This window comes from Sturnus vulgaris, chromosome 5 (genome assembly GCF_052056855.1).
Source record: "Sturnus vulgaris isolate bStuVul1 chromosome 5, bStuVul1.hap1, whole genome shotgun sequence".
In the NCBI taxonomy this organism is placed as follows: domain Eukaryota; kingdom Metazoa; phylum Chordata; class Aves; order Passeriformes; family Sturnidae; genus Sturnus; species Sturnus vulgaris.
In genome coordinates this window covers 9,945,942-9,967,867 of record NC_142247.1, presented here as the reverse complement: position 1 = coordinate 9,967,867, position 21,926 = coordinate 9,945,942, and the positions used below count along the sequence as shown (strand labels likewise).

The window sequence follows — 21,926 nt, the reverse complement described above, 5'->3', positions numbered from 1 at the left end:
AGGAGGTCTGGTGCTATTGGCAGCTTTGCTTTGTTCTCCCCTGCCTAAGTCACCTGAGGCAGCTCCTGATTCCCAGAACATTACTAGCCCTATGTAGCGCAGCAGCAGACTCTACATTATTTTGCTTTTTTAGATAATCTTTTTTTCTCTATAAGTCCTTTCCTTCAGCAAGTCCCTTCTGCTCTCCACGCCCTCAAAGCTGACTCCACGTTACATTATTTTCCTTCTTATCTCTAGCATTCTGTGTTATCTCTTCCTGAACTCAAGAGTTTTGACCCCCCTCCTTCACCTCCCTTGATGGGTTGTACAGTGATAGAGCAGCCCAGGGTGGTGTGTGAAGATTGGTGACTGTTTCTTTGCAGGGGAATATGTGCAATGAGAATCTCTCACATGGAGGCACATGCAGCTGAGGAAGCCAGCCTAAGCATGGCAGGACTAGCTGAGGAAATATAAAAATTGAGGCTTGTGGCAGGACAGGCTTTGTGTTCGGTTTCCTGGGTGTCTCACCAAACTGAAGTCCAGTGTGTGTCTTCCTGGGAGAGATGATGCTGTCCTGCACACTGAGCTCTGGATTTCGTAAGGAGAAAGGTCGGCTCTGAGCTGATTCAAATCATAGAATGTTAAGGGATTGGAAGTGACTTTAAAGATCACTTAGTCCCAAATCCATCTGCTATGGGCAGGGACACCTTCCACTATGACAGCTTGCTCAGAGCCCCATCCAACCTGGCCTTGGACACTGCCAGGGATGGGACAGCCACAGCTGCTCTAGGCAACCTGTTCAGAGCCTTACCACCTTCACAGGAAAGAATTCCTTCCTAATATCTAACCTAAATTTCCCCTCTTTCAGCTCCTTGTGAAGTATACCTGAACTGTGGGACCAAGATGATTAAAGCAGGGTGAGATAACAGGAAAAGGCTCAGGGCAGCCTTGTTTTTTTTGGGTGGATGTTAGAGCCAAACACAAAACTCTTTCCTGCCTGAGCTGCAGCCCTTAAAGCCAGCTTTGGTATTTCTACACCAGGCTGTGGCTGCACCAGCAAGGATAAGCCCAAACTAGAGACCACTTGGCAAACCCTTTGTTTCAATTAGTAAAGGGGTGTCCTCTCCCATGCCACTCAAACGTTGTCATGAACAGCTTTCTCCTCTTGCTGCCAGAAGCTCAGGGCTGCAGCTGGGCCGGAGCAGCTCCATCCCCACGTCGCAGGGCAGGACTTTTCTCTGCTGGGAGTGTGTTTGCAGCAGCCTGGGAGTGTGGGCTGCCCCATGGCCCGGGGCAGGGGAGCAGGATGGGGAGCAGGGCTGAGGGCGGCCGGGCGGTACCCGGCACCACGCAGGCAGAAAGCTCCATCTCTCCCCACTTTTGGAGGAGGAGGATCTCTGGGCTCCACTTGTGTGTAGCCTTGCTTCCTGGCTAGCTAAAGGGCTTGTCTGTACTTGATAGCACTTGTTATTGCTCCTTTCTTGTTTGTTGGAGGAGGGGAGGAGGGAAGGTGAGGTGCTTTCTATTTAAAGCCAGAAGTGTTTGTCATCTCCGTCCAGGTGAATTAACCCACAGTGGAAGCAAGTACGACACTCACATTGCCTCTTGTAATCTGGCAAAGCCGTGGATGGATTGTGCCCTCATGCTTTCACTGCTGTCCTTTTCTGCTCACCAGGCCAGCTCCTTCACCCTTCTCCTCTCAGATTTTGTGCCTGTGACTGCAGCAGGATCAAGCATTACCCCTCTGTTTTCATGCTGGCGTGTGGCCAGCTGCTCCCTCTCACTGTTCCAGCTTGAAGGAGTTCTGTGCACTCAGAATCACCTAAAAGCTGAGTGCATGGGAGCAGAAGTGTGGTGTTTCCAGGCCCTCTTGGGAGAAGACCCTGAGTGGCTTTATTTCAACAGGGAACATTAGTTTACCTTGTTCCACAAACAGAGCATATGAGGGAATGATGGCCAGCTCATCATCTGATCCAGTGAGTGATGTGAAAGATCGGTAAGCCCCGAAAGGGGAAAGAATGAATTATCTTTGAGAGTTTGCATAGCCTTCCTAGTGGCAGATGCTAGATTGGTTCTGTGTGCTGCTCTCTCATGTTATTTGCCCTGCTGAAAATGCTGATTAAAAGTTTGCTTTGGGTAGCTGAGCTCCTGGGGGTCTCCTGGGCCCTCCTCTGATGGAGCAGACCTGCATTGGGAGTTTAACATGGCAGTGCTCCACAGACACTCTTTTCTAGTAGTTACTGGGCTCTTGTACACAGCTGCTCTGCATGTGAAGACTGCAGGTGCTGTCAGCCTTGTTCTATTATTTCCTCTTCCATCTCCATGAAATTCTTATTGCAGACATGTCTTCTGCTATGGTGCACCCGGCCTTTGATTAGGAGGTTAACAGTTTCCCTGGAGAGATGCAGAAGTCCTCTCCTCCTGTGTCTGCAGAAATTTGGCCTGCTCCTTCTCCAGCCTCACTTCCCAAAGCTCCTCTCTCGCTCTCCATGAGGTGTGCAAAACACCTGGCAGTAATAGGATGAGACAAATCTCTCTTGGCAGCTTCCAGTGTTGATGTGCTGTGCACCTCCCTGTACCCTGCCTCCCAGTATCATCATGGAACTGCTCCAAATGCAGCTTTAAACTCGTCCTTTCGCCCATCCAAATCCCTTGCAACAGAGCCATGGAAGTGGAAACTGCGGGTTTGAGCTTATAAGAGGAAATTCGGTGCTATGTACATCTGTGAAACAGCACAGTGAGCAAGAGTTCTTCTGACAAAGTGTGGGCTAGAGTTTTAGCACCTTACTATTCAGATCTTTATGAGCCATCCTAGCTTTAGTAATAGTAAACCTTCCTTAGCCAGCAGCTGCTGTGTCCCTCAACATTCTCTCTGCTCCTGGGGAGCCTGTGTTTGAAATCTGTCTGTATTAGGTGTGACAAGTAGTACTTTTCTAGGCCTGGAGCTGAGGAGACTTGAGATAGCCAGGAGAGCCAAGAGCAGCATAGCACAAGAGTGATCTGATGTGGAACCTTTGAAAAGACAGTTTAGCAGCATCCAGGTAGTTTAACAGCAGCTGACAGCAGCAAGACCTGGTGGAAACCTCGTGGGAACTCCCTGAATGGACATACCCCTTTGAAACAAACTAGTTATTACAATTATAGCTATTATAGCTACTCACTGCTTGGGAGAGAAAATCCAAATTGCTGAAAAACTGTGGTTTTGTAAGAAAGACTGTCTTTTCACTATAAACAAAAATTAAAGATTACATGAGAAAAAATACACAGGAAGTAGTTAACTGATGAGTAAACTCAATTATTTTCTTCATTTTTTTTAGAATTGAGGTTGTTCAGCCTGGAGAAGGGAAGGCTCCAGAGAGACGTCATTTCAGCCTTAAAAGGGGTATATAGAAATAGAGCTACATTTTACATGGACAGGTAGTCATAGGAAAAGGGGGATATGTTTTAAACCAAAAGAGGAGAGGTTTTGTTTTGATATTGGGAAGAAATCCTTTATTATGAGAGTGGCAAGGCACCGGTACAGGTTGCCTAGAGAAGCTGTGGCTGCCCCATCCCTAGAAGTATTCAAGGCCACATTTTGCTCAGGAGCTCTGAGCAACCTGGGCCAGTGAAAGGTGCCCCTGCCCATGGCAGGGGGTTGGAACTGGATGATCTTTAATGCCCCTTCCAACCCAAACCATTATATGATTTTGTGATGACAATACCTCTGATGAAGGTGTATAAAACGCTTCAGTTCTAACTCCAGAGCATGTGCTCCTTGCCTTCAGAGCAGGTGTTTTCTTTCACTTGACGTAAGAGAAAATAGAAGCTAAACCAGCTTTCAGGCCAGGCGTGCCCTTGCCATGGAGCTAACTGGGACAATTAGTTCAGATGTAATTATGCCCTTACTGCTTTTACTTTCTGTGTGGGAAGAGGTTGGTACCTGTGACTATAGAGCCACTCTAGCACAAGGAAATCATCATAGAAGAAAAGACAGGGAGCCACAATGGTTTGTCTCTTTCTCAGGTTTTTTCCAGGTAGGGATTGTGGGTCATGGTAGGAGGCAGAGAGATAAAAGTGGTGAATCAGATTCTTCCGTCCTTTTCACAGACATATCCCAAATGTGCATTCCCTAGTGCTTTGTCATGTCTGAACTTCAAATGCAATAGTGGATGGGAAATTCCACTATATCCTTTGGGAAACTGTCCAACAATCCTGAGATAGCTTTTTTCTTTTTTTCTTTCCCCATCCCTAAAAGAGTAGACTAAATGATGACGTCATTTCTCTTTATAATCTGTAGATTAGTCCACACACACCAGAGGTACTCCTCTCAACCCATGTGGTTTACAGCCTTCAAATATCTCATGTCTTGTGTCATGTCCTAGTTACCTGTTAATCAAATTCTTATGTTCCTGTGTCTTGTTAATTAATTCCTGCAATCATTTGCAAGGAGGTCCAGACCTACACAGAGATCTGTAAAGAGAGCCATCAGCTCCAATGAACAGGCAAAAATAAGATAGAACTTTTAAACTCAGCTGAAAGAGGCCAGGACTATTTGTCCACCATGCCCCATGAAAATCAATGAAGATTTTGGAAAATTTTCTTGTTCTCTGGATGCCTCATGGTACCCCCTTTTGAGTCTGAGATAACCAGCCATGGCCACCACTTTTCATAAGTTGCACTGTGGCCATTGAAGAGAGCTCAGCACCTCTGCTCTTTGACCAAAGTAATTTTCTCTATTTGCATGTGAAACTAAAAAGACACCAGTGGGGTTATTTTGGTGATACTCTCATACTGCAATGTGGTGTTTGCCTATTCTCAGTCTTTGTGTTTGTTTCCCAGCTCTGATCACCCAGTAGGTATGTGATGTTGGTTTTGTTTTTGGTTTTGGTTTTTGGTTTTTATCAGCTGTTCAGTAGAACCAGAATTGCATCCGTTGTATCATTGTGAAGTAGTAACAGGAAAATGCATTTTTCTTCAGTAGGATGTGTCACTGATGGAGTCTGAAGAAACCAGTGAGGGAGGTGCCACTCCCCCAGGAGCCAGCAGCATCACTGGGGAAGCCTGGAATTCTTCAGCCGTGGAAGGAGAGCATCATGCCACTCACGCAGCAGCCAAAATGAGCACCAGCCCATCTAATTCTGCAAAGAGAGCAGAGCTCAGCACGCCCAAGGACTGCCTTGCTGCTGCAGGGAAAGCAGCAGAGATGCTGGGCAGACCCTCTAACCCTATGCAAAAAGTGCCAGCAGGACTGGAACAAGGCCAAGGGGACACAGAGCCTCAAAAGGGACTCTCAGAACTGGAAGGAGAAATGCTTTTAGAGGAGGGTGGACTGGATTATTCTCTGAAACTTAGGCAATTGGAACTGGTTGGCCTGGAAAGCAACCAGGACTCTTCCTCTCACAGCAGAGTCCAGGATGAGCCAGCCCCTGGCAGCCCCATCCTGCTGGCTGTGAACCTCAGCCCTGAGTTTCCTCTGTGCCAGGCAGAACTAGCTTTTCATGGCTCAGACCCTCAGGCCCAGCAAACAAAATCCCCTTTGGCTGATGCCATTTCCTCTCAGAGGGAGACACCTAAGTGCTTTTTGGTGTGTAAAACTGTTTCAGAAGGGCATTATAAGGCTGAACCCTTTCTGGATAACATCTCCAAGGATTCTATGCAGGAGGTCGATGCTGGTGTAGAGCAGGAGCAAAGCACCAAAAAGTTGGCACCAGCACCTGATGAGCAGCCTACCTCAGAGGGAGTAGTAGAAGACACAGCTAAACCTTACACTTCTGAAGCTGTTCAGGAAAGCGTAAGAGCACCCCAGGGTTTGGAAGAGAATATAGAATCTTCCACTTCACATCAGCTGTCTTCCATCTTAACACGTGACAGCCAAATGAGTTCACTACAAGCAGAAGGAAACACTTCAGCTGGTGAAACAGGGAATACCAGCATGGTCAAAGACCAGGGAATGGTTCCTAAAGAGAACTCATCTGCTTCCAAGTGCCTTCATCTAGAAGATGATCACAGAAAAACTGAGGGCAGACCTGCCCCTTCAGCAGAGAGTGCTTTCCAAGGAAAGAGTACTGCTAAAAGGACAGAGGAAGTGAATGCTTCACGGCATAAGGAGCCAGCGTCTGAACTTCAGCAAGAAGAGGAGGAGGAAGAGTGCAAAGAGCAGAATCTGCCGGAAGAAGGCAGACCTTTAGAGCTCAAAGATCAGAAAAACAAGGAACAAAATGAGCTGGAACAACTGCAAAGGGAAGAGCTCAGACTGGGAGAAGAGCTCAAACTAGAGGCTCTATCGTCAGCTTTTGGGTCAGAGATACCTTCTGTTCCCAGGCATAATGTGGATGAGTGTGGTTTGGAGTATTCTTCCTTGTCTGAGCAAACAGGATCAGCATTTCCTCCTGGGGAACCTCTCTCTGTGGATCAGCATCATGGTGAGGATGTGCTGCTGAAAGCTCATGTCACAGAAGCAGGTTCTAAATGTCAGCCACCGGCTGTCGGCCCTCTGTCCTCAAATAACGTGAACCCAGCAGGGGAAGCTCCACACCTGTGCCATGTCTCTGACCAGGCAGAAGACCTGGAGGACTCTGGCAGCTTTTCCATTGGTGGTCAGGATATTGGAGAAACTCACTTGGATGATAAGACACGATTGAGCAGGGAGAGTGAGCACGGTGATGGTCATGGGAAAGCTGTCCAGAGGTTTGATATAAGAGATGCATCATTCTGTGGAGGGGTGACAGCACCTTTTAGTGCAGAGAACCCAGAGGCTCTTGTTCCAGCACACCCTTCTTTTTGTACCAGAAACCTGGAGCCACCTGATCCCATAGATGTTCAACCCATTACAGGAAAAGCTGAGCTTTGGGACTTCATTCCAGCTTCCCCCTCAGAGCTCACCTCAGCGGCGTCAGAGTGTGTTCCAGAGCAGGAGGGTGCCAGAATAGCCTCTGTGACCCCCGAGCACCGTCCTGGCACCAGCCTGAATGAGCTGCCAGACTCTGCAGGGAAGCCACCAAACCAAGTTGCCCCTGCACGAGGGTGGGACACGACACCAGCAGAAACTGCTGTTGTAAGGACAGATGCAGGGGAGGCCAAGACTTCCCATGAACTCCTTACTTCTGAGGAGGACTTTCTTGAGGACCTTAGTGGCCCATCTTCTTTCTCTGTAACGTACCCGAGCTCCCTTCCTCTACAAGGGAACTTTCCTGGGGATAGGAGGTCTGTTGCTTGTATTGCAGGGCCTCTGGAAGCATCCCAAACACCAGGAAGGACTTCCACTCCCCTGAGCCACCCAGAGACAATTCAGCAAAACTCTCCCCAAAAAAGTGCCATTATCCAAGGAAAAGAAACAGGAGAAAATGTGGATTATAAAACACAAGTGCCTTTATTTGATGAGTGTGACTGCAGTTTATACCAAAAAGAGCCTGGATCCAGAATTTCCAGTGTCCTGAGCACCCTAACTTGGCCCTCCGAAGATGATACAGTTCTTGCTGGTTCACAGCAAGGACAACCTCTGTCCCCTGTGTCCCACTCAAGCCTACCTCTGGTGTCTGAGCCTGATGCCAAACAGCTTCCTCATCCTCCTTCCCACATCCAAAGGTCCAGTCAAGCTCAGGCCCCTGCACTCCATGCAAATCACCTTGTTCCACCTCCAGCCCCTGCAGGTTACCAGCCACTGGCTCCTGGACCACACTCCGGGCCCCCCCTCAGCTGTGAGGTGGATGATGGTAAGCTGGGAGCCATTCACCCTGCTCCAGGCCATCCTCTCCAGACTGCCACCTCTGCATCTGATTCCAACTCCGTGGCCTCTGCTTCTGATGGAGAAAGTCTAGCAGAGAGAGACGGCCTTGTTCTGGTGAGTGGAGAGTGGGATCTCGGTGACTCAGGTCCCCATGATACAGAGACTTCTGATGACTCAGGGGTCAGTTTGCTGACCAAAAGCTTTTCGGCTCTTGGAAATGAAATGTTGGTTGGCTGCTCTGACACCAGCCCTGAAACAGCAGATCACCACATGGATATAGAGAGTGGGAAATCCTCACCTGACCACCCTTCTTGGCCCTCATTGGAAGGCCTGATAGCATCCCCAGACTCCAAGAGCAGAGACTCTGCACAGCTCTTTCCAACCCTTGCATTCACCAATCCAATCCATTTCCTCCAGCTCAGCCCTCCATCGCCACCGACCACCAGAACAACCTGCCAGGATGAGGAGCTGCGATGGGAGCAGCCCACAGGCAGCTTCAGTGTGGACACAAAGAACATCCCGGCTCCACTGGCAGTCACAGAGAAAACAGAAGGTGAGAGGAGGGTCAGGCAAAGGCTGGGAGGAGAACACCAGCCAAAGGGAGAAATGGCCAAACATGCACCCTTGGAAAAATCATCAAGTTGGCCAGACAAAAAAAATATTGGGGTAGCTGTGCAGGAGCCAGCAGCCAATCAAGAAAACCCAATTAAAAGCCGAGTAAAATCCAAGGACTGGCACCGTCAAGGCCTGAAGAGGATGTCAGTACCACCAGACATCTTGCAACGTGAGTCCTCTCTTCTATTTCTCTTCCTCCTTCCCCCCTCCAACTTAGTGCAGTTATCAAGAAGTAAGGTTAAATTAAATACACAATGTCATGGAGAGGCATGAGAGCTGTGAGTTTAGCATGGCTCTTGTGCCTTTCTGGTGATACTCCTTGCTCCAGCCCTGTAGCTCCCTCCTATCCTGCCCCAAGCTTCCCTTTCCAGCTGTCCCCTCCTTCCTCTCTGCTGCCCTGTGTATCCTGCTTGTTCCCTTGAGTAGGGATGCACTCTGGGGCTCAGTCTCCCCATTCCACACTAATACCTGCAACAATAAACTTATTTCATGGATCCCCGAGGCAGTAAGGAAAAGCCACCCTCAGTAGCCCATCTCTCTTATCAGTTGTTTATTTGCTGCCTTGCCTTATTTTGCAACTGGTACTTTTAGGTTCCCACTTGACCTTCTAAAAAAGATGATTTTCCTGTGAGCGCAGGATTTCAGAGTACAGATAAAAATGCAAATTTGTCAAACCCAAGGTCCCAGCTTGCACAGAAGTCAAATCACTGATGTCACAAGTGGAAAACATACATCTTCTGTAATGCAGCTGGTTCAGCAGTACTTGCTATCAGGATGTATGTCTGTTCTTTACTATATCTTACATACACGTTAAATAATTGCTTCTTTTTAGCTCTTACTTTAGTCTTTTTTTGAAGCTCTGAAACATACTGGATTTTTGGCACAGAGGAGAAGGAGGGGGATGTGGGGGGGTGTAAAAGGTTTGGCAGAACTTGAATCAAGATTTGTTCATATGTTTGACCTGGAATTTCTTAATCCTAAATTTTAAAATATTCAAGGCAATAGTACTGTCTTTTTCCTTATCCTTAACTGCAGCTCAGTCTTTGGGCTTTCTTCCTTTTTCTGCTTCCAGTTATTTCAGATTTAGAATTTCTTCACACATTATTTGATTAAATCCCTCACAAACCAAAAGGATTTCTCCAGTTTTACACTTTGGCTCCACTGATCTCCTGATGCCTGGCCCTAGTAGCTGAAAGTGTAAGGACAGCACCAAACAGGGCACACAGGCAGTGTCTTTGCTTGCGTAACTGGAGAGGGAAGCTCTTAGAGTTACTGCTGCTGCCTAAAATGTCAGACTTTTTCTTTGTGTGAAAAGTGAATGTGGCTAACAGATGAAAAGTGTAAGTAATGTCAAGGATTATTAAAACTAGAATATTTCTGACCCAGAAATAAATGTCACGAGGGCACCTGTACTCCAACTCAAGACTGCCTCTTAGGTGGGGTATAGGTAAGTGGTATCTGTGTATCATTTGGACTGTAGATTAAGTCTAAAAATGGACTGATGTTTTACTTTCCAATTGTCTTCTGTACAGAGGTTTCCTCTGTTCCTTCAGAGGAAGAAGCTCACAAGACACACAGGGAACCACCAGTCAGCTCAGAAACAGTTACAATGCGGTGAGTCTCTCAATGACCCTTAGAATTTGCCCCAATCCCTGTGCAGCACAGGCACCTCCATTGTTTCTGAGTTACCAAAGATGATGATAAGGAGTGGAAAACTTTAATTAAATGCCCTAGGCCTGTGTTTCAGTCTGTGCTCTCTTGAAGAGGACCCCACTGCAATAGAGGTATTTCTGTGCCTTCAGAACTGCCTTTCCATTAAGCCAAACTTTGCCCTTTGTGTCAAGTAAATCTTGTGGAGCTTGAGCTTGTTGGAAAAGGAGAGGCCCCTGTTGTGACAGAGCAGTTTCTAAGCTATGGATAAACCATCTCTGGTGCTGTGCTCTTCATTCACTCTGTGTTTTGAAATCCTTTTTCCCTGGCAGAGAGAAGAAACCTGCAGACACAACAGAGAACTTCAAGCGCCGGCACTCCAAACTGATCAACTCCTGTAAGTACCTCCTGCCTGGGGTGCTGTGGCAGTCCCCTCTCTGCCAGCATCTCTCACCCTTGCAATGAGCACAAAGGAGAGAGACTCCTGCCACGTGGTGGTTGTGAGGATGTAGTGTTAGAAAGCAGGGAAAGCAGCTGGAATCCTGCAGTACACTTGGGCAGCTGGGGAGCTTTGCCTGAATTTGGCTGTCCCAATGCGGGGCAGAGTTTTCTCCAGGCTGAAGCAGAGGGTGAGTTGCTACTACAGAAAAGATAAATGTATGTGTCTTTCTTCACAGCAAGATTGCTGTACCAGGAGTACAGTGATGTGGCTCTGAACAAGGCCATCCAAAGCCAGAAGAGAGCAGATTATCCAGAGGATATAGAGTCAAGTTTCCCAAGTTCCCCGAGGCTACGGAGGAAAGTGCTGCCTCCCCAGGACTCATATTTGCAACGTCTGTCAGTCTCATCTAATGCATCCCTCTGGCAGGACATCCCCATGATACGGGGCAGCAGAATACTGCTCAACATGTCCCGTGAGGAGCAGAGACTACAGGAGGTAAGGGGCAGATGTGGCATGGTAAATGCATGGTCTGTAATCAAGAAAGAGTCCCTGGAAGAGGGGTTAAAGCAGAGAGCAAAAACTGCAATGTGGGAATGCAGGTGGTTGAGGCAGAGGTCACTTCTACCCCTGGAAGCAGCATGTGAAGATGAGAAGATGTGAAGTAGAGCAATGCTGAAGTGCTGAATTTTAGAGAAAAGCAGCACTGAAGGATGGGCTCTGCACTGTATCAATAATTCCAAGAAAACATGAGGAAAAGCGGGAACAAGAGAAGGAGTTTTGAGTATGCTCAATGCAAAAGGGTGTATAAAAGTAGAAGACTTGCAGCATTCTCTCACACATCAGCTTGTGAGAGATGCTAATAAAACCACAGTAAATTGCATTTTCTATGGTAAAATATGAGTTTAGCAAATCGACCCTTGTGAGTTTTAGCAAATTTGCCTGTGTGAGCTGCAGGGCTGAGAGGAGACAGGGACATGTATGGATTCAGCACAGTGGTACAGAGAAACTGGATGAGGAAAAGGAAAGGATGTGAGAAGTGGACAGGAAGACCCAGAGAAAGGTGAAAACAACAGCATGGGAAATGTGATGAGGGAGAAAAATGCATGTGGTACAGATGCTGGACTTTATGGGAGCTTGTAAAATGGGGAACGTCGTGAAAGTGGTGTTGAGGGGAAATAAAAAGTAAAATGAGAGCAAGTAGCTATTTTTAAGTCATACCACAAGTCTGTTTTTTTAAAGACAGTCTATAATAGCATGCTTGCTGTTCATTTCTAAAGCCTCTCTTCTGTAGTTACACGCTCCTTGCATCATGTGCTGGGAGTTTCCTGCTTTGCCCCATTTCCTCTGCGTAAGATTCCTCACAGACTCACGCAGTGTACTGATGCTGTGCTCCTTTGTTTTCTCTCCCAAGGCCAAATTTGAGTTGATAATGTCTGAGGCTTCCTACCTGCGCAGTTTGAACGTGGCAGTGGATCACTTCCAGCGCTCAGCAGAGCTCCAGGCGATGCTCACCAACCAGGAGCGTCAGTGGCTCTTCTCCCGCCTCTCCGATGTGCGCGATGTCAGCGCCAGGTGAGACGTGGCACATTGCTTCCAGGTCCAGCAGGAACATTTCTCACTCCTCTTCTGCGTGCTCACTGTTCAAGGCAGATACAGCACTGCCTGGAAAGGCATAGTCGCCTTTTTAGGTGACAGGGCATTGTAAATTCTGGTATTAAATCCCTGATATTATGGCTCAGTTGTGCACAGAGCTCATTGCAGGAGACCAAAATGTTGCAGATGGTGACGTAGCCTTGTGCCACTGCTTTCAACTGCAATTAAACTTGACTAACTAGACCCCAACCCAAACCAGCTCCTGCCAAATACAAGACAAAAGGGGCAGCTGCATGGGCCCTGACAAAAAGCAGGGGGAGAAAAGGGAAAAAAATTAAGTTACAACCATCACTTGACAGAAACTAATGTGAATCAATAGAGCGTAATTCATGAAATGTGGACATGACCCCACATGCAAGGAATCCTGTATGTTGTAGGATTCTGTTCTGTTTTTCCTCCTGCAAGGCTTGACTACATAAATCACTAAGCTGGTAAGATTTGCTGCTACCTTTTCCATTTCTGCCAGCAGGATTATTCTGGTGAGGTCTTAGTTTCCAGCTGTTACCTGACCATGCCTATAGAAGCATGACCTCTTAAGAATAGAGGTCTTTTGCCTCTGCTTTTTCCTTGCTGATACCAAGCCCTAAATTGTCATTGTCCCAACATTACACTCTCTCTAGAACTAAAGAGCTGTCTTGTGCTTATCTGTGGGCTGTCAGGGTTTTAGAAGACTAAATGATACTGATATTTCCATCTCCTTTTATGGCATCACATTCATGTGCTGCAGTTTCCTCTTTGACTTGGAGGAGAAATTTGAAGAGGACATGTTCACCTTCCATGTGTGTGACGTGGCTCTGAAGCACGCCCCTGACTTCCGCCGGGTGTATCTTCCATATGTGACAAACCAGACATATCAGGAGCAAACCTTCCAGAGGTTACTGTAAGTTTTTCTCCTTTGCTGCACCCTTCTCCCCCTTACTTGCATGGATATGGACTCTTTCAGGTGATGGGGAACGCTGCAGGAATGGGCTGTTGAGCAGTACTCTTGCTACGACCCCAGAAGAACCTTCCTCAGTTCAATGGCCTTTGGGACAGACGGACGGAGTTCCTGCAGGCTTCTCTCCCATAGCGTTGGAGAGGAAAATAATATGTAATATCTGATCTTGTTACAGACTGTTCTCTGTCTGCCCTCTACTGAAGAGAACAAATACGACTGTCCTGGATAATGGTTTTCAGTCTTGATCACTGAGACCCAGAGTGCAAACCACCACTCATGAAAGGAGCACTGCTGATAGAGGGAGTTGAAATGTAGATGTTACTTCTGGCTCTTAGTCTAGAGGGCAGAGGGCTGTGGAAAGAGGAGAGAGATAATAACAGCTGTACTGCCATCCTGTAGCTGTTAGAAACCCATAGTTGCTCTTCAGCAGCAGAGTGGTGCAGTTTTTTGACACTTCTTGCCCCAGGGAAAAACCTGACTGTTGGGAGTACTCCAACATTCCCTGAAATCTGATACTAGGAAGGTTATTTATTTACTCTGATGCCTGGATATCTTTTTTTTTTTTTTTTTTTTGCCACTCCCACAGAAATGGAAATGCAGGGTTCCAGCAAGTCCTGGAGAGATTGGAAAGTGATCCAGTGTGCCAGCGCCTCTCACTTAAATCCTTCCTCATCCTCCCCTTCCAGCGCATCACTCGACTCAAACTTCTCCTACAGGTAACTGGTGATTCTCTGCCTTCCCTCGAGCTGTGTCTAGGAGCAGCTGAGGGAGCTGGAGGGGCTCAGCCTGGAGAAAAGGAGGCTCAGGGGGCACCTTCTGGGTCTCCATAATTCCCTGACAAGAGGGGACAGCTTGGGGGGGAGGTTTGGGCCCTGCTTCCAGGGAACAAGGGACAGGGAAAGAGGAAATGACCACAAACTGCACCAGGGAAGGTTCAGGTTGGACATCAGGAAGAATTCCTTGCAAGAAGGGCTTGGCAGGCATTGGAAGGGGCTGCCTGGGGACATGATGGAGTCCCCTTGCTGGAGGTGTTCAGGAAATTATGGATGTGGCACTGCGTGAGGCAGTGCTGTTTGTGAATCACTGAGAGTTTTGTTGTGACACTACTTCAATTATACTCTAATAAAGAATTTATGGAGTCTTCTCAGAACATGTTGATTTACATTTTATTGAACCTTTTGGCTTCCTGTTAGGAAAACAAAGCAAGGGTTCTTTGGCTGCCCTCTGGAAGGCAGACTGTGTCTATGCTTTGCCTGCAGTGTTGACTAATAAGGAGCCATCCAGACAGGAAACCAGCCAGTTCCTAAAGAATTAATTTTGAGCTCTTTCTATGAAATTCGTCTTTTTAATTATTCGAGCCTCTTTTTAACAGGAGAAAAGGACAATTCTATTCTGTTCATACATCCCTTTGTGTTTTAGCTAGTGGTTGCTTTCTTATGCTATGTGATTTCTATGTGATAATGAATACAGTTTAAATTTACAGGAATGCTCTGGTCAGTGTGACTTACCAGTGATATTCGGCATCTCAAATTTTTGGTCTTCTTGTCTCCACATGTCACCAGCTACTTCTGCTTTATTATTTGTTCTACTCTTCAGTGGTGGTAATGCCCACCTTTCCTTGTTTACATCATGAAAATCATCTTTTCTCACACAGAATATTCTGAAAAGAACTCGTCCTGGGTCTGAGGAGGAAGTGCAAGCAACACAAGCCTATGATGCCCTTGAAAAGGTAAAGGTGCCTGGCCTTTCTGCAGCCTTACCTTTGTCTCTAAGTAATCATCAACTCCCACCCTTGTCCCTGCAAGAAAATCTTGCTTTAAAAAACCCACAGCAGTACTCCCTTGCATCCCTTCCTCTTATCCTGTTTATTATAGAGGCAAAGTTTAAAGTTTTCTGGGACAAATAGTCATCTACAATTTATACAGCCTCATAAGGTGGATTGTTCTGTCTGGTGATGATTTGACTTCCAAAGGAGAGCCACCAGGATGGTGAAGGGTCTGGAGGTAAAGACACAAAAGCAGTAGCTGATGTCACTTGGTCTGTTCAGCTGGAGGAGACTGAGATCAGAGATCAGAGCTGCAACTTCTTCACAAGGGGAGGAGGAGGAGGAAGGCCTTGAGCTCTGCTCTCTGGGACCAGAGACAGGACTCGGGGAATGGCTGGAGCTGTGTCAGGGGAGGGTCAGGCTGGATATCAGGGAAAGGTTCTTCCCCCAGAGGGTGTGGGGCACTGAACAGGCTCCCAGGGAATGGTCACAGCCCCAAGGCTGCCAGAGCTCCAGGAATGTTTGGATAATGCTCTCAGGGATGCACAGGGTGGGATTGTTGCAGTGTCTGTGCAGGGCCAGGAGTTAGACTCAATGATCTTTGTCCCTTCCAACTCAGAATATTCTGTAATACATACTTTTTTTGCAGGAAGATGCCTAAGGAATTCTCACTAATGCTGACTCCTGAGGGGCTCGTGGGAGTAGTACTGATCCCACCAGGCAGTTCTGCTCCCATTTCACTGCTCATCTGTTTTTCTCTGCAGCTCATCAAGGATTGCAATGAGAATGTCCAGCGCATGAAGAGCACTGAAGAGCTGATCTACCTCAGCCAGAAGATTGAATTTGAGTGTAAGGTGAGCTCATCCATTCCCTGGGCTTTACTCCAGCCTAATGTATTTTCTATCTTTGACCACAAAGCCACTTTTTGTTCTCCTCTCCTATATACACAGAGCTGTTGAACCACAACATCATCCACAGGCCAACACTTCATCAGTGCTTCCCTTGCCCAATCATTCATGTCAACCTTCACATGAAGGTGCCTGCCATGACTTACACCTCTCCAGCTGGAAAACTGAAAGCACAGTTCCTCAAGAGAAAGGCAAAAATGCAAATCCAAAACTCACAGAGACTTGTTTTCTTGTGCATAAATATTTATGTTTGTCTTGCAGATATTCCCACTTATCTCACAGTCGAGGCGACTTGTGAAGTGTGGTGAGTTGACAGCACTGGACTTCAACAACCTGAGTCCAAAATGGAAAGTCACCACCCGACCCATCTACCTGCACCTTTTCAATGACTGTCTGCTCCTGTCTCGGCCCAAGGAGTGAGTGCTTCAACACAATTCTTCCTGCCCCTTCTAAAATACCTGTTTCTTTCGGGGTCTGTGCTTTGGTGACAATCCTTTCCCTCTGCCTGCCAGCAAGTGGCAGCCTTTGTCAAGTCACTCTACTGTCCAGACCTGATGTGAGTATCATGCAAGTATGTGGAAATTGATAGTCCCAACTCTTAATTACATATTATAATATAAAAACATACCTTGTGGTCTCTAACACAACACTTCTACCTTTGCATCTCTACAATGTCAAACACTTGAACAATAACCATTTATTCTAGTTTTACTTGTAAATAATTTCTTCCTAAAGCAGAGTATGAGGACTAGTAAATGTGCAAATCACTGGTTTGTCAAGAGAGTTGTTGGTTAGTTGTGTTGGGATTTTGAGGGTGGTGGGTTTGTTTTTAAGCTGAAGCTAACAAATGAAATTCTGACAGGACAGAGCTTAGTATTTCTACCCTTTTCATTAAATCTCTTTTCTCTGGCCTTCTGAGACTTCTAACAAGAGCACTGCTTAGGATGTCTGAAGGAGATAAAGACTCATGAAAACCTTTTTGCTTTCCTGCAGACTATATGGACTCACTTTGTAACCCTCATCACCTTAAAACTCACCCCTTGTTTTGTTCCTCCTCCTCACCTGCAGGGGTGGACGCTTTGTTGTGTTTGACCACGCTGCTTTCTCGTATGTGCGTGGGGAGAAGTGCGAGATGAAACTCCACGGGGCAAACAAGAATCTGTTCCGTCTCTTTCTGCTTCAGAATAACCAGGGGAAAAGAGTGGAGTTCTTGTTTCGGACAGAGACACAGTAAGAGCTCAAGTTTACCCTTGGATATCCCATTACCAGGGCCAGACACCTCCTAGTAGCTTGATCATTGTCCCTCAGCTAACTCAAATGCTGAAATACCAAATGAAGTTGCTGAGCAGAAGTCTTGAAAAGCATCCTCTTGCTATAACTATTTCCTTGTGAACCACCTTCCTCCTCTCACATTGTAGCTGCTCATACAATACTACCACATTGTCATACCATCAGCCTCCAAAAATGAGAATTTTTGTCTTTTCCAACCTCCCTTCTCTGCTTCCCTTTGTATGAGCAAACACCCCCCTACCCCACCCTATTTCAGTTACCAGACTGCTGCCCCTCACACTGAATGCTGACACCTATCCTGCGCTGTTTTCCAGCAGTGAGAAGCTGCGGTGGATCTCTGCTTTGGCTCCTCCACGAGGAGAACCAGATCTCCTGGAATGCCCTGGTGAGACTGCTCTGCTGCTGCAGCAGTGGGGGTGGGCTGGCTCACAGGAGTCACAAGCACTGTGAGGTGGGACACCCTAGAAGGATTCCAAGGCAGAATACTCGAGTTTTTTTAGATGAAGAACATACTCATGGGCTTTCCCTCAGTGCCAGGTGCTGCCAGTTACTTTACCTATTTTAATTCCTTGTTTTAGATGAAGACCTGTAGTATCCCTGCCAGTTCTCTGCTTTTTATTTGGGCAGCTCCTTATTCTCCACCTCCTCTAGAGCAGATGCCCACAGGTTTACTGTTGCTTTCCAGTATATCAATGTGATCTTTCCTCCCCTGCAGATGCACCACAGGTTCAGTGCATAAAGGCTTACAAGGCTCGGGAAAATGATGAGCTGGCTTTGGAGAAGGCAGATATTGTCATGGTTATGCAGAACAGCAATGATGGTGAGCAGAATGAACAATGCCTGTCTTAAACTGTAGGATTGAGAGTACAAAGGGATTCTTCATCTTCTTTAGGATGCTTTATTTGGAAGCTGAAAGGAGATCTTTTCCTTTGCTCTTAGGGTCTTTTCGGAGGGGGCTTTTTTTTTTTCTGGGAAACTGAAAAAAACCATGTGACTTTTGCCTCATGTTGTGCTTTTCCCCACACCGCAGGGTGGATAGAAGGAGTAAAACTCTCAGACCGGGAGAGAGGCTGGTTCCCCTCGGAACATGTAGAAAACATCTCCAGTAAACACGTGCGGCAGAAGAACCTGAAGGAGGAGCAACGGGTGAAGAATGCCAAGCAGCAGGTCTTCTGCAAGAAATAAGACTCTGTTTGGACTTGTACAGTCTCCCTGCCATGGAGAAACCATGGCTTTTCTATCGTGCCTCAGAAGAATTGCCTCTGCGAAGAGCATAATACACAGCACTTTGACAGGACTGGGTGCTTTTTGCCAAAGAAAAGCGGGAATTCAATCAGGAAAAACTTCCTCTGTGTCAGCAGGACTATGGCAGCAAGAGGAGGAATAAAGGTTGCATGTATTGCTTGCTTTGTGATAGTAGGGAGGGACTTAAATCGGACAGAGGTCTGGGGTCTGGACTTCTGAAAACATATTCCTGGTTTTGCCACTGACAAGTTGCGGGACCTTATGCAAGTCACTTCAGAGTTCCGCCTCAGTTTTGCCATCTGCAAAATGGGGGTAAACTTACCTACCTCACTGCATGTTGTGAGGCTAAATTCACTAGTATTAGCAGCCTGAGAGCTTCGAATTCCTGAGAAGGAAGGTGCTAAGTGCAAAGCACAACAGAGCTGAGAAAGAATATTCCGTTTGAACATCCTCTGGATACCTTCATGGCGTTGATCTCCATAGTGTAATTTCCATTTACGGCAATTTATGTATTAGATCATGCAAGTCTACTGGGGTTTAGATTGGCAAATATTTCATTGTACTGAAATGCTGTTAAGAGTCCTTGACAGCATTACAAAATTCACTGGAATTAAGCAGAGTTTTCAGAAGCCACTGTGATGACTTCCCCCACATAAGGGTTATCATGCTGAGGAATCTGCTACACAAAGGTCACCTCTCTTCTGAAGAAGTGTCCCACTAAGCCATCTGAACTGACTTTTTTTTAAAGTCTGCCTCCCGCAGAAGTAGATCAGTGACTTTTGACAAAGATTTATATTTTGTGTTGGTACACACCCTGTACAAAATAACCAGGACTAGGCACATGTAATGAAGTGGCACTTTACTGCTGCTCTTACTCTGATTGCTGATGTGGTATTGCATGCACCATTTTGCACACTTACGGAGAACACTGAGATATTTAGCCATTGTAGATAAAGTCAAAATATGCACCAGGGTCTTTGTTCACTTTCTAAGAACTTTCTGGTTTTAAGTCCAGTTTACATGCATTTGTGCAGAACTTGTCTGTTTGAGCATATGCCTTCAACTGTAAAATACTGTTTCTTTGTTAAAAGTGTTCAGCTCAGTCAATGCAAGATCAAGTTTAAGAATCAATACACCAAAGAGAAAGCCACGTGTAGCCTCTTGCATTTAATATATTTGAAGAATTAGTTACCTTCATATCTCCAGCTTTCTGTCTCTGTAACATTCTGCCTTTAAATCCCATTTACATTGTATCTAGAATAGCTTATTACAGCCTATTTATATCAATAATTTTAGCTGGATTAAAAGAAAAAAAAAAGAGTTGCTTTTAGTCCTAATAAACTCATGCACTTCTCCAGTTAAAAACCTTTCTGCTTGCCTTGTTACTTAGCTTTTCCTCTCAAATGTAAGTAATTTACTGGATATACATGCAGTATTTTTTTTTGCTGTAACTTTCCTTTCTAAGTGACTGTCAAGTACAAACAGCTCTCTTTAGCAGAAGCAGTGAGGAGAGCTGCGTTTATCCAACCTTAAGATTGTTCAGTGTTATCTCCAACCCTGGAGAGCTGATGCTGCAGGTTCCACATCGGTGTTACTCATCCATAACTGAAGGTAAGCTGAAGGGATGAACTACAGAAAATGGGAGTCCAGCCTACTAAAGCAGAAAGACAGGACCCAGTTACTCAACTTTTAATCTATGGTCCAGAAAACAATCTGCTAACACCTTCTCTCCCCCTCACAAGGACTGCAGCTCATCCTGAGCTAAAAGCCAAAGCAGAGATACCTACTTCATTCACATAAGAAGGGTTATAATCCTCCAGAAGACCTACAATGTTCAGATATCCCAAATGCCTGCTTGTCCCAGGCTGTCATGAATTTATGCAGTTCCCAAGTCCCCAGGATTGTCAGTGCCTCAGGTGGGACACACAATGCTGCCATGGGATCAGTTCAGCACATCTGTGTAAGGTCATCTCACACAGGCAGTCAAGGCATCCCACATCTGCTTTATCCAGGAGGAGCCAGCCATACATATTCCCATCCTAAATTAGAAGTCATCTTGTTCAACACCTCAAGTTGACGGTTCTTTACTCTTTCAATTTCTGCTCTTGAAAGCAAGCAGGCAGATTGTTCATTAGAGCCTCCCAAAGTGGTTTCTGTGCTAAATTCCATATGTTGTTAAAATTCCACTTGACATAGGAAACTTCAAGGGTACTGTTGTCATGATTGACAGCACTTCTATACTCTTTCTAACTAGTTGTATAAAAGGTTAACTTGTCCCTGTCACAGGGACAGCCTTTATTTCCTGATGTCAGGCCTTTTTATGTTGAGGAGCATTTAAAGGTCAGCTTACACTTCTAAGAACAATTGCTTATACCCCGGGTTACTTTAATTTCTTACATTTCAGATAGGCCTCAACTTCTCACTATTTAGTTAAACTTTTAGCCACAGCACCATCCTGCCACCAAAATCCATAAACAAATCTACACTGAAGTGCTTTTTGAAACTGATTGACAGCTCTTTGATTTGTACAAACTTAATCAAACTAGTACAATATCTCTCCCAGCTGCACATTCACAATGCAGGAATCACGTTAGCAGAGTGCCTTTTGCGTCCTGTAACAGTCTTAATAATGTGAGGATTTCTCCCCATGTTATCTAATGTGGATTCTGAGTTACCAGAAAATCCGTATTAAACAGAAGCATAGAGTATGTCATGCAAATCCCAACATTTTCCTGCTATTCCCAAGGACTCAGTGAGAGGTGCCACTGTATCTTCCCCAGGAACCTGTGGAGACTGATATAAAGTGTATCTGGACAAAAGAAATTCAGGATTTCTACACTGAAAAAAAGAAACAATTAACTGCCCTCTGAGGGTTGCCTTTAACACTAGTTTCTTTTTGTGATGAGGACAGCAACGAAGTACAAGATGCATTTAAAAAGTTTTGTTGAGAAGCTGAGAAAGTCATGGTGTATGTCTGAAAATCAAATTTTATGACTGCTGACATTTTTCACATAAAGTAGTTTAAAATATATTCAAGTATAAAGTAGTTTAATATATATAAAGTATATATACATGTTTTATATATATATATATATAGATAGATATATATATATATATAGATATATATATATATATATAAAAATACACACATATATGTGAGGCTCAAAAAAACCCCAAAATCTCCCAGTGCTGGAGACCTATGTTGCTCCCTCCTCAAGGAAAATAAATGAAAGCATTCTCCATACTTCTTATTATATTCACAAAAAAAAAGATGACATTAGGACCAGAGTTCAGTAAATAAACACAATCTTGCTCAGAAAAAACTTTTAAAGCAGATAGTGGTTTTTATATTTGCACTTTTTCTATTATTGAAGAGGTCCCATGACCCTCCAAGATTGTTGTGTCTTGTCAGCTGAATGCTGTTAACAAATTAAATGCCATTTTAGCCCAAACTTCTTGGAGCTGATGGCTGAACCAGGTGCACTGTTAGAATATTTATACAGGCTCCAAAACGTTGGCACAGATGTTTCAGCTTACACACGTTTAACCTGATGAAAGGACTCAGGTGAAAGCATGTGCAGAAGCAAGGCCTTAGAAGCTAAAAGTGAACCTTGAAACAAAGACAGGAGGTTTGAGGAGAACAGTGCTGTGCCAGCAACACGATGGTGAACCAATAAACAGGAAGATGAAGCACGTTCTATTTTGGTGCATCAGAACACAAGCAAGTCTCATTC

At 45.6% G+C, this 21,926-nt stretch overlaps 1 protein-coding gene across 2 annotated transcripts in view; it reads left to right on the top strand.

The window, feature by feature from the left end:
• ARHGEF5 (Rho guanine nucleotide exchange factor 5) overlaps positions 1-19,557 on the top strand; it is a 32,364-nt gene extending 12,807 nt beyond the window's left edge. The window contains exons 1-15 of one of the 2 annotated variants that reach the window (XM_088164823.1): positions 4,817-7,801; positions 8,105-8,471; positions 9,835-9,916; positions 10,285-10,349; positions 10,630-10,889; positions 11,806-11,966; positions 12,775-12,927; positions 13,571-13,700; positions 14,639-14,713; positions 15,514-15,603; positions 15,919-16,073; positions 16,726-16,887; positions 17,262-17,332; positions 17,663-17,767; positions 17,978-19,557. In XM_088164823.1, the coding sequence (XP_088020949.1) occupies positions 4,955-7,801; positions 8,105-8,471; positions 9,835-9,916; positions 10,285-10,349; positions 10,630-10,889; positions 11,806-11,966; positions 12,775-12,927; positions 13,571-13,700; positions 14,639-14,713; positions 15,514-15,603; positions 15,919-16,073; positions 16,726-16,887; positions 17,262-17,332; positions 17,663-17,767; positions 17,978-18,132 (4,878 nt within the window). In that variant the 5' untranslated portion in view covers positions 4,817-4,954 and the 3' untranslated portion in view covers positions 18,133-19,557. Of the gene's footprint in view, positions 1-4,816; positions 8,472-9,834; positions 9,917-10,284; positions 10,350-10,629; positions 10,890-11,805; positions 11,967-12,774; positions 12,928-13,570; positions 13,701-14,638; positions 14,714-15,513; positions 15,604-15,918; positions 16,074-16,725; positions 16,888-17,261; positions 17,333-17,662; positions 17,768-17,977 lie in introns of those variants that run through there. The other variant, XM_014880868.2, reaches the window with a different exon arrangement.
• Positions 19,558-21,926: the final 2,369 nt, after the last annotated feature.